The following is a 20515-nucleotide window of genomic DNA, read 5'->3' on the forward strand; positions in this document are numbered from 1 at the left end:
GATAGATGTAACTGTTACAAGGCTATATATAAAGACTAACTAGTTATTGAAATTAAAAGCATTTACCCCAAAACAAAGAATTCTACATAATCTTTATGGATCCCAGCAGTTAATGAAAAGGTACATTGTGAGAAACAAAGTATAAGTGTGGATATTGGGGGGGTATTGTGTGGAAATTGAGAAATTCTTATTGTTTGATTTTTGTTCAAGAAAAAATGCAAACATGCCCTTAAACGGGACAAATAACCCTTTAAAAAAGAAAATGAAAGTTGCATCAAGTCTGATTACAATAATGACACTAATCCAATGAGAGCATAGAAAATTTTATTGAAAGATTTGACATTTCAAATTATTTGTGTAAAACGAGTCTTAAAAACTAAATTTGACTACCGACACACCCAGTCCACCTTCCCTTGAAGTTCAGTCGACCTGTAGCAGCGGTTATACGCACAGAAACGGGAACAAATGAGCACTAAAACCTAAATACTGCCTTCAAATTCATGATTCAAAAGGAACCCACACAAGTTCCTAGGTTGAGGCACGGTAACTGTGATGGCTAGTGGCACAACAAAAAAAACAAAAAAAGTGTTTAATTCCTTTGGGACAGGGATTATCCCGGGTACCTTAGGACCCATTACGCCTGTTTAAATACAGTTAATGCAGTGTTATCCGACAAGGATGCCACACAAGTGTTTTTCAACAGAAGGAAACGGAGGTAGGCACTGATAAAGTAACAAACATCACCCCCTGTACCGTCGACAACCTGCGACATTGGAGTTCACACGTTTCTGTGGGGACTCTTAACAGATATAAAGACATAGAACAAGTAAAAACTTGCAGGATAGTCGTGGAATGTCTTTGGCTTTTATAAGTCAACGATACATGGGGGGGGGGGGGGATTATTAATGAATTAACACTTGGATGCTTCTTTTTGAACCAGAAAAAGAAGAACGGGGAATGGAGAGACTCGATCTGGGACAACAGGTAAAAATACTGTGGACACGATAGAGGAAAAAATAATTAAATCTGTTAAAACTAAACATTCCACTTAAACGTCAACATAAATAGACGGGTCCAAAACATTAATTGGCCTCCCCGAGTTTATATATTGCAGCTCATTGGTCCACATGTCAGAAAGTGCTCCTTTCTTCAGAAAGTCTTCGGCTTTAAACACTTAAAAAAGGGAACAGATGAATGACACTACATGCCACAAGTTTAAACTCCCAACTAATGATTGAACGCAGTAATAAACATTAAATAAGGGTTGTAGTGTTCCAATCAGGACTGGGTCGGTCCCAAATCACAAACGTGAACCACAGACGCCGGGTTAGACAACAAAACATAGAAACTCATGCATGTAAAACAGAAAAGCTGATATAACTTATGAAAGTGCAAAAAAAACAAAAAAACACCCAGACTTGCAGCATGATCACCGCACGGAACACGACGAGATGACTGATGATTGGCACCGCCGGTTGAAATCAGGCAAAAAAAAAAAATCCCTCGCTCCTCGACACAAACGAGTCAAAACGGCGCCGGGAGAGCGTCTGTGGAAACTTCTTGACCTCGAGTGTGAATTCACCGGCTCACGGCACCGTTCTCTTTCCAGTTGGTTTCAACATGTGCTGCCCAAACTGGAGGAGACAAGAGTGACGTTAATGACGAAACGCAACTTTCCTACTCATTGCACACAATGAGGAGGTTTTAATCCTAGAATATTCAATCAATCGGCCGTCTCTCACCAGAGGCGTCTCAGTTCTGGGTCTGGCTTCTGGCTCGGGAAGCGCGAACTCGTCCTTGTCCTCGTGTCCGCTGTCGTGTCGATAGCGGTGGGCGAACTTGCGTTTCAGGGCTTCGGCGATGAGCGCTGCAGCGTCCGTCGGCTCTTTGGACTTCAACTCGTCTTCTACCGGGCGGCTGCAAAAGACACACACGGAAAAACACACACACACGTTAAAGGACTTCATATGCATTCTATTTACACTCAAGCAAGTATTTATTGATTTGATTGTTTTTGGCACTGCGTAACACTGTGTCTGTCGAGAACTTGCATTTTGTCAAATTAACTTGTTAAACTCTGCTGCAGTTAAGTTGTAACGTGGTCTTTGGTATCTGATGTAACAAAAACGAGCCTCCTTCACGTCTGCTCTCTCTTGAGGCCTACCTCTTCACTGATCGCAGTTTAACTTTGCCAATGTCCTTCAGGACGTCAAGCATGCTGGGAATCTCCGCTGGCTTCGGATCCACCGCCGTTTGGCCATCGGCCTTTTTCCCTTTGCGCTCTTTGATCAAATCGATGGCTGAAAATGTCCGCTGCAGACTCGGAGGTGGTGGCAGCGGGGGAGGGGGCGGCGGCGGTGGGGGAGGGGGCGGGTTGCCACCGGGTGGAGGTGGAGGAGGAGGAGGAGGAGGCACCCCTGTGTGGCGATGTGATGGCAGGTGGTGAAACAAAGAAAGAACAAGCTCAGCGGCTGTGAATCCAAACGGCTGCTGCCCTCTAGAGGACACAGGCTATTACTACAGCAAAACTGAAAAAAGGCTGTTTTGCAATATGAAACAGGACAAGTGTACTATTTCGAAAACCTTTTGTGGAAACGTACCCGGTTGTGCATTCTGTTCCTGAGCGAGTACGATTTGTGCGATTTGAGCTCGGAGCTTCGCGAGCTCGGTCTCCAGTGCGCCGATCTTCTGAATGGCCTCGTCGTTGGCACTCGTCGGCCCCTGAGGATCCGGAGCCGCCCGATGCAGGCTGGGCAGTGACCGGCGGCGCGTCAGAGGTTTTCTCTGAGAATGAGCTTGTGTCCGAAACATGAGCCCAGGTTGAATTCTGGACCTGTTTGAAGGAGGAAACATTTAAGCAGAGATAAGAAACGGGATCAAAAGTGGATTTTTGTATCCACTTTTGGACTATTTTCCGGTCTTACCTCGGCCTGCAAAACAAGCCTTCATTATCACCGTCACCACCATCGTCCTCCTCATCTCTGTCAATCCAGGCGACGTCGGCTAAAGAGGCCACCAGGCCGCTCTGCCTCCTGGTGCCGATTAGGATTCCGGCATCCTCGTTGTATGGAAACAACTGACGTGGAGGGAGAGACGCCAACATTCAGGACATGTCACACGACACGTGTTGCAATAAGTATAACGTGAGAGCCGGTAGGTTAAAAACTCAGCAGGCGAGAAGAGAGCAGTCGACGCCAAGAAAGGCTACGCGCTCGTTTTAGAAAGTGCTCAGGTGAGTCAGACAGTCTTGTCATGAGCCACAAGCCGGCGAGAGAGTAGCTGAAAGAAACTGACCTAAAGCAGACACACTGCATTCCTCATAGCGAGGGAGGGCAGCTGGATATGGAGGAAGAAGAGAGAAGAGACAGCAGTGATAAAAAAAAGGAGAAGGGAGAATAAGGGAAAGCAGAGGGAGTTTATACGATCGCATCCACGTAAAAATCAAACATCTCCCGATTCCAATTAACACAGAACATGCGAGACACCGGCCGCAGCTACATTAGACCACATGCAATCAGCTCGAAGAAGATTAATGGCCTGGATGAAATGGCGTCATGGGAACACTTCTGATTGGATTGTTCACCACGATCAGATGAGGTGGTGTAAACCCCCCGTTTAGAAAATGCAAAATATTAGAAAAGTAAACACAACCCTCACAGTGTGAAGCATTATGGGATTTTCCCACCGACCAACCAAGATTCGATTCTGTACGTGGAAACACCTTCGTCACTGTGTTTATGGTTCATGAGTGAAAACAAGAGAAGCAAAGTGGAAAACAGAAGCCGAGGCGGGCACGTGAGCCGTCACATCCCAGTGGCTCCGACAGAGATCGAGCAGAAAAATAATTAAAAGAGGAGACGGGACTAAAATCATGCAAGTGTAATATATATACGTTCAAGGAGACGAAGCAAGACTTTATGGAATCTTCTCCAAGCATCGCAAACAACACGGTGGTTTGTCATGCATAGAAACAAGAAAACAGTTTAAGACCATAGGCGATAGCTGTTGGATTCCCTTACCTGAAAATGAACCCGCGGGCAGGGTTTAATGGGAAGATTAGCAGCTATTCTCCTCACGATACTTCGTGAGGAACCATAGGGCTTCGCTGATCCGAAAGCCTGCCGGACAATAGTGATCAGCAAACGTTCAAATATACTTCACATTCTGTACCTTCAAATTGAAATATTGTTTTAGTGAATAATGAGAGATCAACAGGGCACGGGTATTCATTGAGAATAGAGGCGATCGCAGCAGGGTTACGCTTTCAAACGCAATGACGTGACAACCTTTTCCAAGTCACCCTATCTCAAGTTTGCTCATACAGGACCATTCATACACCGGTATGAGGCAATTGAAGGTCATTTATAAGAAGTGTAAATATAAAAAAAAGAGAAGAGAACTTGCATTTAAAAAGCAAACAAAGCAAAAGCTTAATATTGTAATAACAATACCCACAATCCTGGCAGTAAGTTAGATATCTATGTCATGATAGCGCTGTATTGCACAGAAGTGTTTTGGACCTAGATGTGTATCAAATGTCCAGAATAAGCAGACGACTACAAATCGACTAAAGGCCTCAATGATAAGCTACAGAAAATGCAACAGTAGTTTTTCCAAGATGTGCAAGAACACAGTGAGAGTTTGGACAATGTGCACACTTTGCAGGTAGCAACATAAAAGTGCCAACATACCAGGTCCATTTCGATCCGGGCATTGTTTTCACTCATATCTGTTGATGTGTACCAGCAGGGAAGATGGACACAGGCCCCAACATCATTACCAAATAGGAATCTAGGAAGAATATACAAAACAAAGGTGAGAAATTCGTGCGTGACCAGCTTTTGATGCAAAACTATGATAAACCTGAGATTTACCCTCGAAGATGACATCAAAATATCGTTTTGAAATCGTGTCCTTTCTCCAATTCTGGGATTGTTTATATATGATTAAAAGCTTTAAATTTAACCAGCAAAAGATGCATATTAGAGACTTGAAACACGAAAGAATGTGACTATTGTGATCATAGCAGAAAGTTAGGCCAAGTATGGTTATTTAAAAAAAAAAAAAAGAAAAGAAAACATACAAACTAGTAATATATTAGGTCAGATAACACAGAGGCGGAGAAAGACTTTGTATCAATAACTAATGTTTTTGCGACGTTGTTTGTTTTGCACTTAGTAACTTTGCTAGTTTCCAAACTAACGCCATTACGCCTTCAGAGTTCGCCTTCAACATTTACACAAAAATACGCGCAGTTGTGACTACCTTAACACCAAACCTACAGCTTGCTGATGTATAAACAAACCTGGAGAGTGAATTTAAGCACTAATAATTTCTAACTTTCGATCAGCGCGCAGAGGCTAGCGGGTGTTAGCAACGGTTAGCATTCCAACGTAACCAAAACAAACTTATATTAGTCTGAGACAGACAACCTATGTATATATTAATGCTTGATAGCCGGTATACGATTCACAAGTTTAAGTTATATTCATGTTCAATAAAAGGTTGTGAGTGACTTTAGAAGCTAACTTACCAGGCGGGCACTAAATTTTTCCACCTTGTAAAGCCGACGCATCCACGGCAGAAGGTGACTACGAAGTGGGCGGAGTCTTGGAATTGTGTTTTAGGGATTACAGCGCCGTGTTATGTGATTGACAAGAAATGTAACCAATTATCTTTCAACGTGAAAAGAAATCGTTGATCTGATTTGGTGTTCTAACAGTCAATCAGATTTTCTGGTCCAATCAAATATCCGGAAACCTGTGTACGTTTGTTATCATTCACTGCACTTCCCGGTGGATATTGTCACGCGTTTGCTGTCGGAACCCTCATGGAAAGCCGGGATGTCCCGGATCACAAAACAGGTGCACCCACTGCTGTGCTCCAGAACCCAAACACGGCGCACGGCCCCTAGCTAACGGAGTGTAGTGAAGAAAGGGACACAGGCCCGGCTTTAGGGAGATTAATTGTCTTTAAAGTAATACATAACACGTCTGTTTGTCAGTGCGAAGCTGTTGTAAGTCTTGTCACTGAAGGCGGCCGGGGTTGTCCCGTCATCTTGGTGAAAAGTGACTATAAGGTATGCCTTAACAGTGAAGTAGCCCTCGCTAGCGTAGCTTAGCTCCGGACCGTCTGTACCACAGGGCGGAGATTTAAGGTGAGGCTGGGGGTCGTGGACACTCTCTTTGTTACAAATCAACAGTTTTTGCTTTGTTTACGTCTCTTTGACAGCGTTTGGAGTAAACAATCAGCGTGTACAGGCATAACGTTAACATTGACCAACTCTGGCATGCTAACGCTATGTGTTAAATGGCCACACAGATTAAAAAAGCCAGTTGAATAATAGATTTATAATGTCAGATTATGCTGATGTGAATGTCCACATTCTGTGATGAAACATTAAATCTAGTTCAAGAGAATGTTGGAATGTAGATGATAGTAAAACGCCTTTATAGCACATGTCATTGACACCAATTACAGTAAGGTGAAACTGATTTTTCCCAGTTAGTTTAGAAAGACTGTGGATAATAGATGTTATCATTAAAATGTGCCTCTTTAATTTCGGCTTTGACGATTCCTAATTTTTTTTAAAATCTTAAATTGTAATTTTGATCAGCCAGACTATCTTTATGTTTACTATTATCTTCTTCTTCTTCTTCTTCTTCTTCTTAAATTGTAATTTTGATCAATCAGACCATCTTTATGTTTACTATTATTATCTTCTTCTGCTTCTTGTTCTTCTTCTTTAATTGTAATTTTGATCAATCAGACCATCTTTGTTTACTATTATTGTCTTCTTCTTCTTCTTCTTCTTTGAATATATTCAGCAAGTGCAGCAGGTTTGATTTAAAGCAGATGAAGATTTGATTTTTTTGTCATGAATATTACATTTTACAATGACGAGATTAAATAAAGACATTCCCTTTAATAAGTTTTTGACAAAACAGTTGTTAAACATGAGCTCCATGTCGTGCTTCAACCCCCCCCCCGAATGTTTCTGTTGAAGGAAGAAGTTGGTTTGATGAGTGTGGCCACAAGACGAGCGGCACCATGAGTGCGGAGATGGATGCACTGACTGTGGTGAACCAGCTGCGGGATCTTGCCGCCGACCCTCTGAATCGAAGAGCCATCGTAGAAGACCAGGGCTGTCTGCCGGGTCTCATCCTGTTTTTTGACCATCCCAACCCACAGGTTGTCTACTCGGCACTTTTGGTAAGCAGCATCTATGGAATTGTTTTTTTTTTTTTATGGGTTTGTTCTTTTAAGAACTATTTGGTTTAACAGCAGCATGTTTGCCAAAAATAGTTTTTAGTTCTCACTCTTGTTATTCCGTGTCGACATTTTTTTTCATTCAGTGTCTTTGTCCTATCATTGATGTCCAGCAGGATCACAGCAGGTTTTAGTGGCCATTAGTTTTTACTAAACTTGACAGGTGGTGCCAGCCACCACATTTTTTTTCAAAAGCACAGTGTCACAATAGTGACATCTGCTGTCTGTTGTGGTATGAACACATCGGATAGTCTTCATATAGGTTCCTCTGCACACTTTCTCCACAGCCACCCTTTTGTCCAGTACACAACTTGTTTTGCCAGTGCACTTTGAAGTGGCTTTATGTATATATACTCACTTTCTTGACAAGTAATCCATGAAGCGCAAACACCAAGTCAGTCCGCGCGAATTTGTACTTGTTATGGAATATTTCGCCGCACACGCGCGCAGCCATTTTGAAAGTGTTCTCATTTTTAATACCGCGAGGTGTCTTTCAGCGTATTGGCAGCGGATAGATAACCGTTACCCTTGTCCTTGCAGGCCGTGCGCTACCTGGCAGAATGTCGAGCCAACAGGGAGAAGATGAAGGGCGAGCTGGGCATGATGCTGAGTTTGCAGAATGTCATGCAGAAGCAAGTTCCTGTTGCACACACACACACGCTCACGATGCATTTTTCTTTATATAAAGCCTGAACCTACAGTCTCTATGTTTTGCCAGTCTGCAAAATGTCCAATCCTGACGGCGTCTTGTTGGCCCTGTCAGGGTGAATGATCTCAGTTATTTACAATACAGTGGCAAGGCATGAACACCGTTCATGCGTCCTGTAAATATTAATGGCTGACATTGTCTCCTAATACTCCCAGTGAGTTTACTCTTGCACCGATCAGCCATAACATTAGGAGTGACGTGTGAATAAACCTCGTTATCTGTGGCTAAATGGCTGGAACCTTCAGGATTTTAGCAAGTTTGACAATTAAACAAATGGCAAATTGAAATAAGACGTGATCAGAGCATCGCGACCGCTGCAGCTTTGGTGGAGTGTGTTGGTCTGCAGGATTCAATATTTAGTCAAGCTGTGTTTTGGATTCCTCTCACACCTGCACGGTGATCTAGAACGCAAGAGCAGCGCCATCGTTCGCTTTTTCTTTGTCTCTTTTGAAAATCAAGTCCGAAGTCTTCAAAATGATTGATGGAAGAATGAGTTCAACCTTCCGGAAATGTCACGGACACACAGGAAGTCATGGTGCAAACGTAACTGTTAAAAGTTTCGCCTTCTGACCAGTTTGTTCCCTTTCAAACAAACGTGTCATTGTTTGTAGAAGATCCTATGGGTTTAGTGAAATGGAGTAACTTCTCGATGTCACCGGGACTTTATTCATTGTGTGCCGGCCCATCATAAGACACTGCGGTTTCTCTTGGTTTAATAAAACGTGGCACTTTGCAGCCAGCAGGTTGTTCCATGTCTGTGATTGATCAGATATTAATAACAAGCAGAGGGACAGTCTATGTATGAATGCAAAGCACTTCTTGTTTCCTTTGCTGAAATGCATCAAGACAGTGTTGATGGTTCCCTTCACGTGTCTTTGTTAAACGTTTTCCTCTGTAAGTCGGAATGTGAGACAACTTTGACGAGGATTTGACATAACATCCAAATGCTTTGTCAACGGCTAAAGAACAAAAATCGCATACAGGGAAACATTTTTAAGGACGTAAATCAATGTGCATATCGACTTTATCCCGTCAGCTATGTAGAAGTTAAACTATATTAAACTGTCTATATTTGTTTTCATGCTTGGGGTTTTTTTCCTGGATCTTTTTCCAGCTCTGCTGTCAGTCAGTCACTCCAGCAGCCTGTCACACTTGGTACTAAGTGGAGCCCTATGGAAACGGAAATAACTTTTTTTTTGGCTCACGAGTTCAACTGCCGTGTCTTTGTGTGGAGGTCAAATATAGCTGGACAAAGTGGGAACACATGGCTGAGGGGAAGCGCTTAGCGAAGTTGCACAGAATAGGTGTGAATGTAATTTAGCCTCCTTCAAGGGATTAAAAAGTGTGACAGTTGACGAGCCGCTGCCAACCTTTCAGTTTCACACGAGTGTGAAATAATCGGATAAATCAGCCGATTGCGGTGTTTCAGTTTGTCGAAGGGCTGACGAGCTTTCAGTGAGACGCCGTCGGAATGTTTCCTGTGGTGCCGTGGTCGTTCCGCTCCCAGAGGGCAGCTATGCCAAGCAGCCAATGTCGAATATGTTCAGTGGAGGAGGAGTGACATTTTGGTGACGTATAAAATGGCACAGCCCGCGCCAGTAACCCAGATCCCTCCCTAGAAATCTTGCAGAACAAATGCAGATGATGTTTTTGTAGCTTTTTTTTTTTTTTTTTTTTGCTGGGACTGTTGCACAAAAAAAAACTTGACAGAAGTGAATAGAATTATATTTCTGTGATCTGTAATTGCCGGGGTCCCAATGAGTTCACAGGCAGCGTTCACACCGTCTCCCTGTCAGGCCCGCAAGCTGTAGGATGTCCTTCACTTGTTTTTGTCTGTCAGATATCCTAACAAGACAAAGTTACAGTTTACAAGCATAAATTGACCTATTTCTGGCTTCACTAGGTTTTATGTATGACAATTACAGCGTGTCAGCATTACCTGGCGCTTATCGAGAACATTCAGTTGAGTGGCACTGACGGCTTGCGTACATAAATCACTTTTTGCAAAAAAAAAAAAAATGTGCTGAAGTGTGGGATGTTTTCTTTCTCATGACGGGTTTTTTTTTTAATTTCTTCTTCCCTTCACCCGCAGGAGCACTTCGCCCGGGGAGACCAAGCTGCTGGCATCCGAAATCTATGAGATCTTGCAGTCGGCAGGTAAAGAAGAGGCCGAGCAAGCCGAAGCGGCGGCCGCCTCCTGCCGCCGCAAAGCCCAGTTCTTCTTGGGGTCCAATAACAAGAGGGCCAAGACGGTGGTGCTGCACATCGACGGGCTGGACGACTCGGTGAGCGTTCTGCCGGGTATCGGGCCCGCAGTCTGCCCTTCGCTGGCGGGACGACCTGTTGATGCGGGAGAATGTCTTTACGAGTCGAGCGTGTTCGCGGCTTGTCACGATCCGAGCTGTTTGCCAAAGCTTCTCCGCGGCGTCTCGTCTGGCACGCGATTGGAAGACGGAGGGGTCGGCTCGTAAATGTCAGCCATTGAGCAGCGGGGCGCTCAGATTGAACCTGAATGCCGCTCGGCAGGGGGGTGGGGTGGGGGGGGAGCCCGCACCTAGCCAGGTTCCATTACAGCAGACAGACGGCCTCCGCTGGGCTGCACCCCCCTCCATCGCTGTAGGTGAAACGCGTAACACCGGCAAGCCGGAGACCCTTATTCATGTCAAACACTGCTTTTCACAAAGGCCATGTAAGGTAGAAGGGAAATGTTACGGCGTACGTTTTGCCCCTGCAAGCTTCGAACACGGCCTGAACCGTTTCCTCCTCCCCTGACTTCCCCCCCCGCTGGTTTCTGTCTGTTGTTAGACCCGAAGGAGTCTGTGTGAGGAGGCTTTGCTAAAGATCCGAGGAGTCATCAGTTTCACCTTCCAGATGGCCGTCAAGAGATGCGTCGTCAGGATCCGCTCGGACCTGAAAGCCGAGGTACGACTTTAACGGATCCAGTGTTTTTAATCGGGATCTTTTTGGAACCAAGACAATAAATGACAACTGTGATGTTGCATGTAGTTCTTGGTTGTTATCAGATTATACAGTAGGTTGTTTTTATGGTTACTTGTACGGATGGTTGATTTTATTTTTTATTATTTTAACTGTTTTTGATAAATGAAACTTACATTTTCTTTATGGATTTTTTGTTGTTGTTGTTGTGCATGCTTCCTTTTTACTATTTGTTACAAACCACTTCAAGTGTACATGTATTATTTCTGGTAAAATAATTTGTCTATAAATCATCTTGTGCCTTTTTGTTGCTTGACCGACAGTAAAATGCCCAAAACGTCAAACTGAGGTTGTTTGTGACGGTTTTAGAACACACAATGCTGTAAGTTTAATGTGTAGGCTTTGTTACTCATGTAATCAAAGCTCCAATGTCCGGATGGAAAAAAAACATTACGGTAAATATTAGTGTTGGTACCAGAGGCACAATATTTGAAGCCAGATATTGTCCAGTACAGAAAAGTTGGATGAATTAAAACACCGTTTAGCATTGCAAGACAATTTTCCCTGAGTTCATGTTTGATAAAAAAAAAAAAAAAGATAGATATTGAAACAAACTGAAATTAAAAAGAAAAACAAACTTCTTCTTTCCCCACAGGCACTGGGGACGGCAATCAATTCCACCAAAGTCATGACGGCTCAGCAGGTGGTGAAGACGGAGAGTGGAGGAGAGGTAAGTGCAGCTCGAAGCGGTGACGGAAGACGGAAGTCTGCCGGATCATTTACGATGGCCGAGAGATGTTAAAAAATGCAGGGCAGTGGCTCTCCAGGAGCAGTGTTGTTCACCACTGAGCTGGGAGGAGGCTGTTAATAGGTCAGTGTGCTGCCTGTATGTTGTGTGTATCTCTATACAACGCTGGCCCCCTGCCTGTGGCTGAGACTTATTCACACTGACACGATTAGCTAGTCACATCTCTGCCTTTCGCCCCGCGGGCCGACTTGTGCTTGTCAAAGACGGGATCGGGCTTTTCCCGCATCTTTTTAACAGCCTCGCCACCGTGGAGCACTTTCCCCAGTTCAAACCGTGGCTTCACTTGTAGAAATTGTACTTGAACTAATATGTGAAGTCCCACTGTATAAACAGTTTGAGTACAGGTTGCTTCAAGGCTTTCAAGAGACAAAGGGAACGTTACAAGGAGTAATTGCTTCTTGTGGCCAGCAGGGGGCAGGCCTCACTCAGTCATGTATTTTACAGGAAACTGGACATGAGTACAGTTGTGAGAAAAAGCTTTAACAGTGATGACAGGTTCTATTCCTTTATAACAAATTGTATATCTATTTTTTTTTTTTTTTTAATTTAATAAATTCCTTGTTTTCCTACAGTTGATGGTGCCATTCCAGGAGGACTCGGCAGTGCCGGTCGAGGAAAACACAGACATCCCGGACTACCTGCCCGAGGACGAGAGTCCGTCTCAGGAGCCGGACAAGGCCGTCACGCGCGTAGGATCTATCACAGACGGCATGGGTTGGCTCAGCACGGCCGCCAACTTCCTGACGCGCTCTTTCTACTGGTGACGACTTCCCCACCGTCCTCTCTGTGCTCTCCCCCCCACCCCCCCCCCACCCCCGTTTTGTCTAAACGACACCAATCCAGCTGCAGCCTTAGCTTCTCACAGCCCCAGTCCTGGACGTAAAACCCAGCCTCGCGGGGCGACACGCGCCTCGAGCCCTCCACTCTCGAGGCGCACAGAGCACGGTGTGCAACAAGTGCTGGACTTTCCGAGCGAAACCTGCAATAACTTCAAACAGCGTGTGTATATATATCTCTACATATATATCGAACAACGAATCCACGGCTGGCTGTATGTACACAAGCATATACTAGCTACACTCGTATCTCCACAGACATAAACCGGGGGGGAGTTAAACAAGTGAAACCAAATAGCTCGCCACAAATGTGTACGACTGTTCCGACTCCAGTTTTCACGTGGAAGGCGCATTAATTGTGAAGCCCATGAAAATGACGAGATTTTTGTGCATGATTTTGGTTTCTTTTTTTTCTTTTTTCTCTACTTCAATTGATTTTTAACTTGAAATCTTTATAATTTCATAATTTTTCTTTGCCCATTCTTTTTCCCTTTCCCCCCCTCCCTGTTTATATATTTCTTTGTTTCGCATGCTGTTAATGCTTTTTTGTGCCAAATTTGCCCAATGCCTACGTCTGCGATTATTGTGCGTGCCTTTTCGACATTTCACTCTTAATTATTTATTCATTAATCATTGCAATGATTTTGTTGCCAGCTCCAAGCACGTTACAGGTCCGTCCTCATATTTAAACTCACTGAAGGTTTAGTAGAAATCGTAAATGGGACACCAGCAAGAGGCCGCAGCTCACCCACCCACAGGTTCACACGTGTTAGGACTGCATTGAAATCTGAAAAAAAAAACAACTAACAATTGGCTGATTTATACACAATTCTGCAGTGTGTATAGTTGCTTTTCTTGAATAGTCTTCATGCCTGCAATGTAATAATCATGCAGTAATAATCGAGTGTGAGCTCTGTAGTGGTTGCGGCTGGTCGACGCGGCTCCCTCCGTCGATTGCACAGATTTTAGGCTACCTCTGCTTCCAGCCTCCCGTCTCACATCAGCATTACTGTCGTTTTAGCGAAGGCTCTGGGTCAGCATGGGGAAGACGAAACCAGTTTAACGGCCTGCCCGTCCAGTGTTTCACCAGTGTTACAAGGAATCTCAATGACGTTTGTACGCCGTCGTTGCCGCTGCTGCTGATGACGTAGGTTAAATTTCAGTTTAGCCAGCAATGTCCTTAAAGCATTTCCTGTCCATTTGGTACGCGCACACACACACACACACATAGAGGACTGACTGATGAGCAGTATTGATTATACTGTAAACAAACAAAAAAAAGATGTGGTTATGTACAGCTTGTAAATGGTGCCTGGTTCCCTGAAACGTCACACGTGAAGGATGTTTTCGTTTTGCTCTTTTACTGTTTTGCATCTTCGGTCCCAAATTAGAATAGGAAGTCGTAGCAGCTGACCCCCGAGTCTCTCTGTGAGGGATTTACTTTTACTTTAGCACTTAATTCTCAATCCAGGTTTAATTATCGTGACCCCGTGTGAGAGTCAGACAATTATTCCGCACGCTGCTGACCAGGCGACCTTTATTCCTTTGATGGGGCGGAGACGTCACTCTTGGTTGGAGTCAAACAGAGGAACGGCTCGGAATAACCTGAATAACATGAAGCGGTTGTGTTCGTCCCCTCAGAAGAGCAATAATAATTTTGTTTTTTCACGTTGTCATCATAGCACAGCAGTGGCGAACGCAACGGTGTTTCTCAACAAAAAGGTATTATAATTATTCTAGTATTATAATTTCTTTGTGATTTGTCCATTTGTCAGAGTGAGGAGTCTTTCTGTTGCAGCCTGATTTTAATATTTTGTTTTCTCAGTGCATACGGGAAAGAAATACTTGAATATTGTTCAGGTGTGTCCTTGTGTGTTAATCAATGTGTAAAATGCCCATGACTTTTAGATTGACCACATCTTGACAAATACACAGCCGAGGTCTTTAGACTAAAGCCTCAAAAAAAAAATGTAACTTCATATGTACAGCGTGTCAGCACATGTAAAATAATGTATGCAAATATTAAAACTGTAGATTCCCTTACACTCTTAAAGCAAATGATCATAAAACTTCAAATTGAAATTGCTTGTGTATATTTATTTATTTCCCTTCCCTCCCTCTCCTGATTCCTTCATCTTCCTGACGTGTGCTGCGCTCCGGCCCTCACTTTGTCACATCAAATCGCTGAGGGCAGCAAACATTCCTAACAGGGCGGTGAAGAGGGAGAGGCCAAATTCAGTTTTCTTTACTGGTGCATAAGTGAGGTGCCCCAGGGCGATCCTGTGGCCTGCCCACCACTTCTCCCCCCCCCCCAGCCTGGGTGCTGGTAGGCAGGCAGGCAGAGGCAGCAGCCAGCCCCAGCTGGAGGCCCTGAAGCCACTGCTGCTGCTGCTGCTGCTGCTGCTGCTGCTGAGCCTCCACTGAAATGCTGTGCCAAGCTGAAGAGAGGGCCTTCACTTAGCTGCTCCATCAGCCAGATGGGTGGTGACAAGAAATTATGTTTAGTGTTTACAGGCCACTTTTGATTTTTTTTTTTTTCCCCGAGGCCGATCTTGCATCTCAAGCGGTTTTGTCCATACTGACAAAAGTTCTTGGGGATGAAGGGGGGGGGGGGTAGTCATTAAAGATGGCAAAAGGTAAAAAGAAAATAAAATTTTTTAATGCAGCTTGTAAGTAAGTTACTTGTGTCTGTGTTGAGCTCAATGTGAAACCAACTGAACAAAAGCAAGGAGGATTTTTGTGGCGAGGTAACCGATTGCAAACTTACTTAATTTGTTCCGTAAAGCTTTTGACACGTTTCATGATTTAGTGTAGCTTTTCAGTCATTTGTCAGGCAGCTTTTGGCTTCATCACCATCCAGGAGTATGTCTCGGCTGACATGCAGACATCCTACAAATGGAACTACAATGACCCTGAATGGTTTATACGGGGTGACATAAAGTTAAAAGAAAATACTTATAATTATTATACATTTTCTGCATTTTTCAGGTGACAGGGCTGGAACTGAGCACATGTAAATATAGGCGAAGGCAGAGCATGCCAGGAGAACGAGGTGGGTGCAACTGATGTGCAGACCAGTTTAACCAGCCTTTTCCTTATCGGAACAAGAGATGCAGGCATGAAATAACTTGTTTGTCTTCATGAGCAAATTCAAACTGCAAATTTCTTGTCGGCATAATTGTAAGACGTTATTTCTGGATGATGCTCTTGTCCCTTTTGTCCTGCAGATGTAGCATTTTGAGCATTTTAGCAGGTTGTGAAACCAATGTGAGAAAGAATGTTTTTTTTTCCTTCATAAAGGTGTTAAACAAATGTGTATTATAAATATAAATTATGAATAATATATAGAAAACATGTACATACTTTTAACCCATAACCCAAATGTACAGTAACTCAACAGAATGGTTAGTATTTGTTTGCTTTACAAGCTGCCTTTTTTTCTCTCGATCTTACAGAGACCTTGCCCCATACATATTAAAGAATGAACTCCTCATCCTCTAGAGATAAAATCTTGATGAAATCCCTCCATCTCTTCCTGTGCCCCAGACACAATCCACCCTATTGGGATAGACACACACTCCGAGGGCCCACAATCTTTCCCTGAAGTCTTAATTTACATTTAACAAAAATGAACACTACTGCAGTAGACTGATTAAAAAAAAAAAAAAAAAGCGTATTTGTTTTTAACATTTAACAAAATATATGTAAATGTAAATCTGTAAAATGCTATGTTCACGCTACATCAGTCAGGAGCAGAAATGTAACATCTTAATGCTCTGATATGTCGGCGTGATTATCATAAATACTGAACGGTCTCCACACTGTACGTCCTCAAAGCAAAACTGTTGACATTTTAGTATGAAAGTTATTCCTCCTAATGACATATTTAATGTCTCTTTTGCCCATTAGGTAATAGTTTATGAGAAACTTTCTGCAAGTACATTAGCATGTCTATGCAAGTTCGTTGGTGTTTTATCACAGATGTGCTTGCCGGGGCAGAGCTCATTGTTCACGATGAAGATTGTGTCTGAGAACAATGTTTGGAGTTGTAGAAATCATGAAAAAAAACCAACTAAAAAACACCAGTGACTGACTCCTCACGTTCACATTTCTCACACATGGCCACTAGAGAGAGACAGTAAGCCTGACAAAGACGACAGATTCTAAAGTGTGCGGTCCACAGTGTAATCTCATCACATCTGATGGAAACACTTGTTTGTAATTAGATGACCTAAGATGATTATTGAGAGCTCGTACTGAAGCCACGTTTCCATCTGGTAGGTTTTGAACTTGAGCAGCGACCACCATAACCATCATCGGACCGTCGCCCATTAGCATGCTTTATTCACCTCGGCCTAATCTGCGCAGACCTATCGCGACTAACGCAGCCATAAGGTTGTTTTTAACTACTTAATATTGTGTATCCTTCCTTTCAGTGCCCAGACACCCAATGTTAAGTGGTTTTGCCTTTCAAATGATTTTCTTCAAGGCTTCATGTGCTGCCCCGTAATGATATTTCGCCTCCATGAAGTAGTTTTGGCACATAAAGGGATATCAACCAGAGAATATATACGTGGCGTACACGCCTCTCATTTTCAAATTAAAGCTTGCGATAATTTTGCTCTTCTTTCCCTTTTTGATAAGCCGTATATTGCAATTGCTCCCTTTTCTCATCTCCACCCATCAGATAGAATGTAATCAGACTGTCTTGTGCACACGTCTCTTCCTCATATCAGCCCAGTTGCATATATGTGTATAAATGTGTTGTCACTATCACCCTCCCACCTGTGTGTATTTGCATGGTTAATCTCCGCTGGGGGGAGGGGCCGCTGATCGAGGGGGGAGATAGGCGCATCTCGCGGCCCTATAGGCCCTTGAGGAATTTTATTGGCGGTTCGGCTCCTAGTCAATGGGATCAGCAGTAAATCCCGCTCAGAGTGTGGCAGGAAATGATGTGACTCCGGCAATTTATGTCAAATAACTTTTGAGGATGTGTGAGTGTAGCGATCAGCGCGACTGGGATAACAATAACTCTTCTGCAGGGGGCCCCAGTGAAGATTTAATTGAGACATTTTTCTTTATCTGGAGCGAAGCGCTGGAGCCGTGTTGTTGTGTAACGAGATGTAATGTCTCTCTTTATACGGGGGTCAACATCCAGGAAGAGGGAAGGTCACGGACTGACTGGTTCGAGCATCCAATTTGCTCACGTAATACCCGCCCCACAGGGAGCTGGGTAAAGACACAGAGTATTAACTTACACAGTTCACGTATCACACTATGAGTCCCTGTGTGCCAAAGGTATATAATGCATCTGTGTTAGTCCACATGTGTCCTCTGTGAGTGTGTGTGGGGCAACAAACATATCGAGAGAGGGCTCTTACGGGGCAGAAAAGCTGTACATCTTCATCATAGGAGCCTCTTTTTTATGTTTCATAATACCTTTGTTTTTATAGATAGAAAAATACTTTATTTCTTTAGACATCAGCGAGAGCAGACTCTATTAGTGTGAACAAATATGTGGTTAATGATGTCATTTTGCTTTCCGTAAATACCAATTTACACCAATTTACAACTTCACGTGTGAGTTACAACCTGGCAGCTCTTCTTGTTCAAAGCTTACAGGGAAGTGATAGCACTGAAACACTGTCCATAAAGATCTTTAGCTGTCGTATAATCGTTTGCAAGTTGTCTTATTACAAGTGTCTGGATCATTTCCTGAAATAGAATAGAATTACAATCAGACCAAATATTTTCCAGGAAGAGAAAACGGCACAATCCGAACTTATTAAACCCGCTTGTGATAATAAGACAGACTAACCACAGAAAACAATACCGCCAAAGAATTTTGATTATTACTGCAGAAGCAGGCACAATACAGTCATAGGATTAAAATGTATCTGTAAACAGCACAATGACGTGACGCAAGTCACGATATTAAAAGCGTATTTCCATGCACAGATCTTATTTAATACAAGATAAAAAAAACAAACATATTGAATTCCAATTTATTTTCAACAATTTACAATGACATGCATATCACCAGTATGTACCTCGTGCAACAAAGAGACAGATTAACCACAGAGATGCTCAAGTGTTAGAAATATTGATAGTTGAATTGCATATGATGCATTCATTATCATTAATTATCGTGTCATCACAGTGTTACTTGGCCTAATGTATAACAATGTAACAAATTTCATACCAACATCAGGTTTTTGCATGAAGCAAATTAATTCACACAAACAGCCTTAGCAGTTGCAAATGTGGCGGATCTTAAACGTTATATTCAAACTACAAAACGGTACGCCATTGAGACAGCGGGGACTGCATTTTGCTGCGTGCAATGGATCGCCTCGTGTAAACTTGCTGCGTTTCAATGTGCAGAATCCTTTGATTACATTGGATGTGTGAAAACACAAGTGCTTGTGTCTCTGCTTTGATTTGGACATATTTCATGCGCAGTGTATGAGCTGTGCATTGTGTCCCTTTGCGTGCCTCCTCTCCTGCAGCAGCTTGCACGGGGCCCTTGATGAGATGCATGCACACACAGGCGGCTCATAATTGTGGCCATAGCTCATTATTGTCCCCCGGATGATTTGGATCTGCCTGGGGGGGGGGGAGGGAGTCTCGTCCTCTGACACTGCCGCGTCCGCCCGACCACAGCCACTCCAACCGCTGATTGGTGGGATGAAATATTGCCGGCGAAAATTAAAAGGTCCCAGTGTCAAAATAATTCATGATATGCATATCTTCCCAGCTTGATGAAATCGCTGATATCTGGATTAGACGGATAATAAAAGCGGTCGGGGCTACAGTGGGACTGTATGAGGTGTCGGGGGGGTAGGGGAGGGGGGGGGGATTCTGGATTAAAGGGTCAAGACACAACAAGTGTGGGCGTGCGTGCGTGTGTGTGTGCGCGTGTGCGCGCGCAGCCAAACCCCCTGTCAGGTTTGTGCACGGTGCAGTTCACACAACCCAGACCTGTGATTTGAATATCCGCTGTAATTGTCCCAAAACGGCTCATCAGTGGATCTGCCTGCTGCCATTAGGGCCCAACAAAATGGTGTGACATTCAAATTCCCCTCAATGACAGGTTATTAGAAGCCCCAAGCAGCAGGCACATAATTAAGCACCGTAACGTTAACCTGTAATATGAAGTGATGGCTCAGTGGTGGAGTGAGCAAAGAAAGAAAAAAGGTGCTTTGTTCAATCACAAGAGATCTGGCATTTTTTTTTTTTTGGTGTGTTTTTTTTTTTCCACGTGTGGAGCAAAGTACGGTAATCGTAAAAAGAAGACAGCTGTCAGTGTAAAACCCAACTCAAGATTATAGAAGCAAATAACACAGACTATGATTTTACAACGAGGGACAAAAAAAAAACAAAAAAAAACTGTCAGCCAGATGCCATGGCAACTGCTGTCACACATTAGACACTGTGGCATTACTCATCAAAACTGATCAAAAGAAGTGATGAATCCCATCATTTCTGCCTGAAAAGCCCCTCTCCTGTGAGATCATAGTGGTTGTACAAGTTACTTATATTTTTGTGATGTTAGGCAGTGTGAACAAATCGCTCGAGTCCAAAAAAGGGAAAAAAACAAACAACCTGAGAAAAAAAAAAAAAAGCAAACGTGTGACTTTCATTAGTGACACCAAAAGCCTATTACACAACTTAAGACATGCTGTCTGAGGCCCCCGCTTTCCCCTTTAGAACAAGTGGACGTTGTGATGAGCAATGGACCCATCTGCTCTGCCCTCTCCTCCAACTGGTGTGTGAATATGATGTAGTCTGTAGGTGCCACTTCCAAGGCGTAATATAATAATACCAGTGGTACCTGGAAAATTTCGCAGCAAGGGATGAAGTTAAATTTTTTTTTTCTTCCTTTGCATATCTGACTGTGCTTCTGAGGTCAGTAGTTATCATGTGTCTTTATAACACCTCAGAGCTTTCTCCTCT

General features: G+C 43.5%; 2 protein-coding genes across 3 annotated transcripts; one reads left to right on the top strand and one right to left on the bottom strand.

Moving 5' to 3' along the window:
* Window positions 1–318: 318 nt before the first annotated feature.
* mtfr1 (mitochondrial fission regulator 1) lies at window positions 319–5569 on the bottom strand. Its single transcript, XM_080515227.1, has 8 exons — window positions 5534–5569; window positions 4692–4791; window positions 4020–4118; window positions 2925–3076; window positions 2601–2833; window positions 2165–2417; window positions 1743–1917; window positions 319–1634 (listed from the first exon to the last, which is right to left on the bottom strand). The coding sequence occupies exons 2-8, from the start codon at window positions 4725–4727 to the stop codon at window positions 1587–1589; spliced, it is 996 nt and encodes a 331-aa protein (XP_080371353.1). The 5' UTR covers window positions 4728–4791; window positions 5534–5569; the 3' UTR covers window positions 319–1586.
* A 351-nt stretch (window positions 5570–5920) lies between these two features.
* Window positions 5921–14644, top strand: armc1 (armadillo repeat containing 1). 2 transcript variants are annotated; one of them, XM_080514719.1, is made up of 7 exons: window positions 5921–6157; window positions 7007–7212; window positions 7810–7901; window positions 10071–10263; window positions 10784–10900; window positions 11571–11645; window positions 12296–14644. In XM_080514719.1, exons 2-7 carry the CDS (start codon window positions 7051–7053, stop codon window positions 12485–12487), a joined length of 831 nt encoding a protein of 276 aa, XP_080370845.1. In that variant the 5' UTR covers window positions 5921–6157; window positions 7007–7050; the 3' UTR covers window positions 12488–14644. The 2 variants fall into 2 exon arrangements, with proteins under 2 accessions (XP_080370845.1, XP_080370846.1); XM_080514720.1 differs by having other exon boundaries at window positions 5921–6079.
* Window positions 14645–20515: the final 5871 nt, after the last annotated feature.

Source organism: Blennius ocellaris (genome assembly GCF_963422515.1).
Source record: "Blennius ocellaris genome assembly, chromosome: 19".
NCBI classification, from domain to species: Eukaryota; Metazoa; Chordata; class Actinopteri; order Blenniiformes; family Blenniidae; genus Blennius; species Blennius ocellaris.